At 44.2% G+C, this 8470-nt stretch overlaps 2 protein-coding genes across 2 annotated transcripts in view; one reads left to right on the forward strand and one right to left on the reverse strand.

The window, feature by feature from the left end:
- Window positions 1-4343, reverse strand: part of cabin1 (calcineurin binding protein 1) — a 44523-nt gene extending 40180 nt beyond the window's left edge. Inside the window, exons 1-12 of the mRNA XM_069682545.1 lie at window positions 4260-4343; window positions 3575-3633; window positions 3332-3424; window positions 3108-3221; window positions 2332-2466; window positions 1966-2146; window positions 1738-1867; window positions 1495-1644; window positions 997-1304; window positions 686-863; window positions 469-602; window positions 163-380 (exon numbers count right to left, since the gene is read on the reverse strand). Coding sequence (XP_069538646.1) covers window positions 163-380; window positions 469-602; window positions 686-863; window positions 997-1304; window positions 1495-1644; window positions 1738-1867; window positions 1966-2146; window positions 2332-2466; window positions 3108-3221; window positions 3332-3424; window positions 3575-3577 — 1644 coding nt within the window. The 5' untranslated portion in view covers window positions 3578-3633; window positions 4260-4343. The remainder of the gene's footprint in view (window positions 1-162; window positions 381-468; window positions 603-685; window positions 864-996; window positions 1305-1494; window positions 1645-1737; window positions 1868-1965; window positions 2147-2331; window positions 2467-3107; window positions 3222-3331; window positions 3425-3574; window positions 3634-4259) is intronic.
- A 1683-nt stretch (window positions 4344-6026) lies between these two features.
- On the forward strand, window positions 6027-8470 carry neflb (neurofilament light chain b). Its single transcript, XM_069683667.1, has 4 exons — window positions 6027-7097; window positions 7226-7350; window positions 7463-7893; window positions 8019-8470. Exons 1-4 carry the CDS (start codon window positions 6027-6029, stop codon window positions 8180-8182), a joined length of 1791 nt encoding a protein of 596 aa, XP_069539768.1. The 3' UTR covers window positions 8183-8470.

Raw genomic sequence — 8470 nt, forward strand, 5'->3', positions numbered from 1 at the left:
CAAAAACAATCAAAGGGAATATTAATCCATGACATATTGCAGAGAGTGATACTTTTTGTTTCGTGAGTCTCTGACCTGCAGGAATCGATCTTAAACCATCAACATCTGCAGTCCAATTCAAGTTCAGTAAACATGCCAATAATCTGCTCTCTTGTAACTTACCCGCATGTGTTGGTTGCTGCAGTCCCGGAGCAGAGGGTTGGGAAGACCACAGCTGTGCTTCCTCCAGTTCTGATAGACCTCCAGCACCACAGCAGTCAGCCCCCGGGGCCACTCCTCCAGGAACTTCTGACCCACTGCTTTCAGATAACGCAGCATGAGATCCAGTATGCCTCCATTGGTCATATTATTGAGCAGGAAGTTGTGGACATCCTGTTGCTCTACAGAAGGGAAGCAAAGTGTTGTTAATAAGACAGAAAGACAGCACAGCAGTGTATTGTACATAAATATCCAACATGCACGACATACCAGACTCCATAAAAACAACTGAGTCAACAGGCAAGCCACTCCCATGCAGAGGCTGTGCATCCTCCTTCCCGTCGCACTGCGTCTCCATATTACTCAGACTCTCATCATCATTATCAGGATCAAACTTCTTCAGCCTAACACAAACAGGGGAAATGGTTTACATGAGAAAACTATAATAAATAATGTCTTTATGTGTTTTAGATTGAATGCAATCTACCTGGAAGGGAGGTATTTAAAAAGCAGCTCCTGAAAATCTATTTTCTCTTCCTTTTTGCACTTTGTGTTTCGAACACGAGCAGATCGTCGCTTAGCCGTCTCCCCGCTATCTTCCACCGTACGTTTCCTTTTTGGAGCTTTCTTCACTTTATCCGTCAGTGAAACTTCCATCGCTGTAGCTGTGAACACACAGTAAGATATAAATCAGAAAACAAACTAAAGGTTTTACAGATGTTTTTACCTATGCTAATAAAGCAAATCATGTTTTATTATCATATGCATACAGGTAAATTTACCTTAAAAACAACTTACCGACAGGGGGAGCAGAAGTGGTGATCTCCACAGTGGTCTGGCTGGGGGTAATCTGGGGTTGAATTGTGGGTTGGGGCAGCACCGGTGGCTCAGCGAGGGCCATTGGTGGCAGGGACGAACTTGGGCTGCTGCTCATTATTATGGTCTGGACTATACTGACAGGGCTGCTGGGTTGTGGAAGGTTCTGGAGGTAGTTCAGGTCACGGTACTCTGACAAGTCAATTCTACGGCCAAGACTCGGGCGTGGGGGCTCGCACGTGGTCTGATGTTTGTACATTGCAAGAAGGCTTTCGCCCACGTTCTTCCATCTGAAATACAAAAAGGAGACGTCAGTGATGCATTGCTGAAAAAAATTGGGAACAACCAAGTATTGATCTATCATCAGAAAAACAAATAACATTAGCACAAATCTTAACCACTATAATTTTTTATGAGATACGAGCCATTTTATACTAAACCACTCTGACAGAAAAAGATTCACAGAGACGGAGCACTCACGAGAGGCCGCGGACCGGCTGAGTCAAGACAAGGTCAGGTTTTGGTTCACATTGAGAGAGAGCCTGTCTGCGTCTCCGGATCTCCAGCGCCTCCTCCACAACAGAATCCCATTCCTCTTTCTCCACTTCCACGTAGTGAATAGACATGTCACTGAAATAGACCCACAGCACAGAGGTTTGTCAGTGATGCGAAAGTATGAAGCTGCAGCTAGAGCACATTCTAAACAGATGGAGGTGTCATCACCATTTGGTGAACATCTGCATGGTGTCCCTCTTCAGACAGGGCTGCTCCTTAAAGATTTTCTCCTTCAACACGAGGCCTTTAGTGTAACAGTGATCCCTCTGTAGGGCTTTGGCAATGAAGTACAGACAGCCTGGAAAAATATATGCAGATGACAGTTAATGATCCTACTAATGCCCGAGTAATGAGAGAGGATACAGAGCAGCGAGCTTATGATGATGTATGACATACAGGTGTAGTCACTGAGTGTGTAGAGAATCGTAATGAGGTTGTCCAGGCAGGGCCAGTGGTCTGGGTTACAGTTTAGTCCCTCCTCAAAAGCGTGTCGAGCCAGAGGAATGCGCACCAGTCGCACGGCCACCTGACCGATTTTGTACCACATGTTCACGTCAGTGGAATCCAACATGACTGCCTGAGAAAGAACAAAGCAAAAGACGTGTTCCCGAATTTCCCCCCTGGCGATCAATAAAGGATTATCCTATCTTATGAACCCTCCACACAGTGTTATTTATGTGCTTTACGAAGGCAGGCTGAGCTGCACAAAGCCGTGCATTGCTCAGAGAGATAACAAATTGGCAAGGTTTTATTTTTTTGTACCTCCAAATAGAACTCCATCGCTGTCTCCAGGTCATCCCGTGATGCAGACATACTAGCCAAGTTTTTAAATGTAGAATACTTCAACATCAGCCCGGGATGCTTGAGTCCCACTCTCTGATCGTCAGAGGGCAAAGCCTAAAATATGAGAGGATTCTTCATGTTTGGCACCAAACACAGAACACTGCAGACTCATTCTTCGCCTGTACATGTTCAGGGTTTGTGCTACCACACGGCTAAATTTAACAACAATTTTGGCGCAGCATTGCAGAGAATTATTTGGATCCAGTTGATCTGCACACAATTGGGATATTTGACAGGATATTTTAACAATACTACTAAACTGAGAATTAATTAACACCTCTATCAGTCTCACCAAGATCCAAACAAGCCTTCACAAGCAAAAACTATTCCAACACCATTTTTGAAATAAACGCATGTTCAGTGGACCTAAAAACCAAAGCACAATATGCAATCTGTGTGAATCGTCTTAAATGTAAATCAATATTTTAACTGCTCTGAATAAGAGTGCAATTCTAAATGTTGCAGTTGTGAATTGTATTATTATGAAGATAAATAAGGTTATTTCACATCATAAATGCTGGCAGCATCTGGATAACATGCAGAATATGGTCTGTACCAACACAAGCTATGAGAGAGCAATCAGCTGGTCTCACGTTTGTGTCAGATATACAGTACATTAGGGTGTTCCTTTCAATCACATCAACATAGATTTCTTTGACAACCCAGACAGGACAATACACTGTGTGACATTGTACCTCTTTGAGCAGAGGGGTTTTAAGAAGCTCATGATAGGCCTTGGCAGAGTCCTCAAACTTGTCATGCTTTTGCAGATCTAAAGCTTTGTGATACAAAGCAAATGCCTCAGCTTCCTGCGGACATAATTAAAAGACAAATCAGTCAAGTTATTTAGGTCTACAGAGGAAAATATCTGCATCAGCCGGGATACCTAATAATGCTGATTCATCTATGGAGATTATACCTGAGCCTCTTTTGTCTGACTCTTGTTACTTCTCAAGGGATCTTGAGACTCGTCTGCAGCTGTCGAAGCAGCATTTAGTGCTGCTATGCGAATCTGTAATGACCAGCAAAGAAAGAGACAAAACCTTTAACAAGCAGATATGTAACTATGCGGTTAGAGCGAGCAAGAGCAGAGTAGTCTGCACAACCACAAGATGTATTAATACAACACAGCTACCAAGGATGCAATAAACAAGCTGCTTACCATTTTACTGTGTGTAAAGCAGACCTTCCACCTTCACGGGTTACAGCTTTCTACTGGATCTATAGAAAAACATGAAACCCAAAGAAAAACAGAAAGAAATAAAAAAGTAGAAAAGCAAATGTTCCGTTATGTGAAAAACACACAGAGCACACTATGTTGCATGCTCGTCACCAGACAAAGGTTCACGCCTCAGAATGAGGCATTTACCCCAATGCAGGTTGGCAATGGCATAATCTTCATATCTTTTCTGTTATTCATTTAGTTCATGTAATGTTGAGTGTACGTGACAGTTTCTCCGGCTAAATTAACACCAACTCTGCGGAGAGAGGAGCAAGACAGCCTGGTATAGTCGGATACTGTCGCTTGTTACAATTGCTAATCCAGAAGGGCTTCGGACAGACACGCTAACATCACCAAAACGCCACTCAAAACTTAGCCCGGTTAGCTTAGCTCAGCGGTGTTGCAGTTTGTCCTGAGTAAGTGAACAGCTTCATAGCGGAAAAACACTATAAGCATTCCTGACAGTAGGTGGGCATTATATCCCCGTGAATGCCTGGCAGTTTCAACCAGCTAGCTTGCAGCTTACATCTCATCTAGCTAGCTGACATTAGCAGACACATTGTATAAGCTAACGTTAGCTTGTGTTTCACCGGGTGCCCATCACTTGCAAAGCTGGCCGACTTACCGTTCATTCCCGGTTTAACTGCAATTGTAACGTTGCTACTACTACAGAGGGACAGAAAACTCCATAACTCGTTCCCGTCATTGTTTGACATAAAGCAAAAAGAGAGTTTGAAACTTCATTAATTCATCATCCTTTGTTGTTGTTAACGTTAGGACCGTTTGCGTCACAGAGTGACATTTGCTACCCGCCAATTAGTAAAGTCTTCGCTCATTGGTCAATAATCTGTGGGTGTATTCATGTGACCAATCGTGTATTGGGATGTTAGGTGAAGCCAAACCACCAATACCAATGAATGTATATCCTTTGATAGAGTCTATGATCAACACACACAGCACTGAAATGTAATTTACCACAAAGGTAGATGCTTTCTATTTAATAAAAGCATTTTATTTATAATAAAAATAAGAAACACCTACATCATTATTGAAATTAGTAAAAAAATATATTTTTTACATTTTCCTCAAACCTGTCAAAACTGCCTTTATACCTTAAAGGTCCTGTGAGGATTTTTTTGCTGGTTATGAAACAGAATGAAATTAATTCTTATTACTCTAAATAAGCTACAAAAGCAAACCAGACCATCAGAGACAAGATTGATTATTTAAATTGTTATTTATAATGCCTGAAATTGTTGGTGGGGGGTAGGTGTCAGACGAAGTGATTAACTGCACGCTGCCTTTGTTTACATTTTCCAGGGCAAAAACTGATAAAGAAAGCAGGATGAGATTTTGTATTAAAAACCACCACTTCAGCATGTACAGGACAAGAGATAAAGAGCTACGGCTTTGTCCACAGGGGATGCCAAATTCAACACAAACAAAGAGTTCCTTTCAGCAGCTTGAAGTGGAAATATTAAACAAAAATTATTTGTAAAATGTAATTTTTCAACAGCCTTAACCAACTTCAAGCAAAGAAGAAGGTTTTTCTCTGATCAACTAAACATTATATCTCTTTCTCTTCAGTTTTCAATAATGCAACAACAACTATCTATTTCATCTGGGCACATCCGTAATATAGTCTCTAAGTCATTAGGGTTTGTTAGACATGCAGTGTTGGATAAATCTGGAAACAAGAAAGGCTACACATAAATGATTTCATATACTCTAAACATTTACAGTCTGCATTTGTAATGTCATACCTGCATGGTAAACATACAACCACTAGAGGGCACACTTTTATCTTAAAATTGTGTACAATGTTTCCTCTCAGACTGAGGTATTTTTTATATATTCACTGGATCTTCCAAATTTTTTGATCCTCAGTTGATTTGCTTTCCATGGCCTGATTTTGACACTTAACTAAGTCATTAATATTTTTATGAAAACAATATTGGTGCAAAGCTGAGTTACCTTTTACAAAAGGAGGTCCTCCTCCCCCCAATTCTATCAGGCACTTTATGCAGTTACATGACGGATACATTATCTCTTTGTCAGGATTTTTTGCTGCAAATTGAAACAACTTCTGCAGTTTTTGGGTGTAACAGTATACTGATAATGTCCTCAGTGACCCTGTCTGTTGCAGTCCCATGGTGCTCTATTGCTTTTCCCCATTCTCCTCCACCCCCCACACTTATCCTTACCCCACCCCATCTCTCCCTTGGCTGAGAGTGGCTGCTTGGCAGCATTATCAATTCTTTCTGTCAGCATGCTGGAAAAAAATAGCTTACGTCACAGTCATTACTGGCTCTATAAAAGCCGGGGTAATGCAGATACACAGTGCAGTCAACCAGCCACATTCCTAGACATCGAGCATCCCGTCTCTGAAGTCATGGCTTCCTCCGGCTTTGACCCTTACTATCCATCTGCTTACAAGAGGAGAGTAGTTGTGCGCAATGCAGGATATGGATCTGGTGGAGGAATAGGATCCAGGTCCGCCTACTTCAGCCAATCTGCCCCAATAACTTCCTATGCATCTTCTCGCAGAAGTTATCCAACACAAAGCAGAGCTGTTTCCAGCTACTCCTCTGTGCTTTCTGCTCCACTGTCTGCAGCTGCCACTGAGCTACGCCTTGACCAAGCAGCCCAGGTCAGCTCCGAGTTCAAAGCCATAAGGACCCAGGAGAAGGCGGAGCTGCAGGACCTGAATGATCGCTTTGCAAGCTTCATCGAAAGAGTCCATGAGCTCGAGCAGCAGAACAAGCTGCTGGAGACTGAGCTCCTGCTGCTCAGGCAGAAGCACACGGAGCCATCCAACCTCCGGGGCCTGTACGAGCATGAGATCCGCCAGCTCCGTGCTGCAGTAGAAGACGCCCGCCATGAGAAGCAAGCAGCCGAGGACCACAGGGATGGGATGGAGGATGTGTTGAGGAACCTGCAAAAGCGCTATGAGGATGAAGTGCTGGGCAGAGAAGACGCAGAGGGCAGGCTCATGGATGCCAGGAAGGGAGCGGATGAGGCTGCACTTGGCCAGGCTGAGCTGGAGAAGCAAGTTGGCACCCTGCTGGATGAGCTGGCCTTCCTGAAGCGCCTCTGTGAGAGTGAGATCGCAGAGCTGCAGGCCCAGATACAGTACAGCGCACAGGTGTCCGTGGAGATGGAGGTCGCCAAACCTGATCTATCCGCCGCTCTCCGTGACATCAGAGCCCAGTACGAGAAGCTGGCTCACCACAACCTGCAATCAGCCGAGGACTGGTTCAGCAGCAAGATGAATGTGATGACAGTGGGCTCTGCTCGGAACACGGAGAGCGCACGCAGTGCCAAGGATGAAGCTGGAGAATACCGCCGGCTCCTCAAATCCAGGATGCTGGAGATTGATGCCTGCCGGGAGATGAATCAAGCTCTGGAAAACCAGCTCCAGGAAGTGGAGGAGAAGCAGAGTGGGGAGATCTCTGCAATGCAGGTGAGACACAGACAGTCACTGAAATACAGAAACACGGCTGCAAATCCGTCTTTCCCTTATGTGATAAATAAACTGCATTTTTCATGTAGCCCTTAAAGTGCCTCTAACACTTTATCCTTTCTTTGCAGGATACAATAAGTCAACTGGAGGATGAGCTGAGGGCAAACAAGAATGACATGGCTCGCTACCTGAAAGATTATCAGGACCTTTTGAATGTGAAGATGGCCTTGGATATTGAAATTGCAGCCTACAGGTAAGTGTGCTTTCAGCGTCTTGCATCATGTGTTGAGGGATTTAAGATCAGTTTCACCATTGCCAATAGTTCAGCATCTCATCTACTTCTGATGTGTGTTTTTTTCTGTTAGGAAGCTGCTTGAGGGAGAAGAGAACCGTCTAAACGTGGCGGGCTCGGGGTCAACCAGCCTTTACTCCCAGGCCATGTACGCCGCTCCGTCCTTCGGGAGAACACAGTTCTCTCTGCAGTCTCAGCTCAGCTCTGCATCTCCGTACCTGCTGAGCAGCCGCTTTTACTCTTCATCTCTCCCGACAGAGGAGGTAATATCTGCGAGCCAAGCAAAGCAGGCCGAGGCCAGCCCTCCTCAAGAGGAAGAGGAGGAAGAGGAGGAGCAGGTGGAAGAGGAAGATAAGGAGGAGGGAGAAGAGGAGGAACAGGGAGAAGAGAAAGAGGAGGAGGAGGAGGCAGAGGAGGAAGATCAGGGAGAAGAGGGGGAGGAAGAGAAGGGTGAGGAGGAGGCAGAAGAAAAGGAAGAGGGAGAGGAAGAAGCAGATGGAGGAGGTAAGTATGGTGATTTTGTTTAATGCTCCTGTTTGTCGCAGTCAATATATACTAACTTCTCTCCCTACTTACATGGTTGTTAAATGAAGAGGGTGAAGCAGAGGATGGAGAAAAAGGAGACGAAGAGGAAGGAGGAGATGAGAGCCCACAACAAGAGGAAGATGATGCTGAGCAGGAAGGAGAGGAAGAAGAGGGAGAGAAGGGTGATGACGATGCTGAAAAACAAGAGAAGGAGGAGGAGAAGGATGCTGACGAGAAAAAGGGGAAATCAACAGATAAAAAAGATTAACCCTGCTAGCTTTGTAGCTAACGATGTCTTCTCTGGTGCTCTACATGTGCAGAGATGTTTCTCTCTTTCAAACCAAACGAAAAATCTGAACAAATTGTCTGTATGATACATTTGAGTGACTCACAGCATGTACGCACTCTGACCAGCAAAGAAATGAAATCAATATAAAGCTAATGAATACATTGATGAGGACAGGATGTGACTGGAGTAGAAATTCTGCTTTGTTTGCAAACACCCGTGTGCTTTACTCTCACCAATACATGCCTACAACTGTCTGTATGTGCAATA

Source organism: Semicossyphus pulcher, unplaced genomic scaffold, assembly GCF_022749685.1.
Source record: "Semicossyphus pulcher isolate SPU_LCO1_2020_fin unplaced genomic scaffold, fSemPul1.0.p SCAF_6, whole genome shotgun sequence".
NCBI classification, from domain to species: Eukaryota; Metazoa; Chordata; class Actinopteri; order Labriformes; family Labridae; genus Semicossyphus; species Semicossyphus pulcher.

Bases quoted from the DNA above. Each gene is read 5' to 3' on its own strand.
- neflb (XM_069683667.1), top strand. From the start codon at position 6,027: ATGGCTTCCTCCGGCTTTGACCCTTACTATCCATCTGCTTACAAGAGG. The intron at 7,098-7,225 runs GTGAGACACAGA...CTTTCTTTGCAG, and splicing joins GGGAGATCTCTGCAATGCAG to GATACAATAAGTCAACTGGA. The intron at 7,351-7,462 runs GTAAGTGTGCTT...TTTTTCTGTTAG, and splicing joins ATTGAAATTGCAGCCTACAG to GAAGCTGCTTGAGGGAGAAG.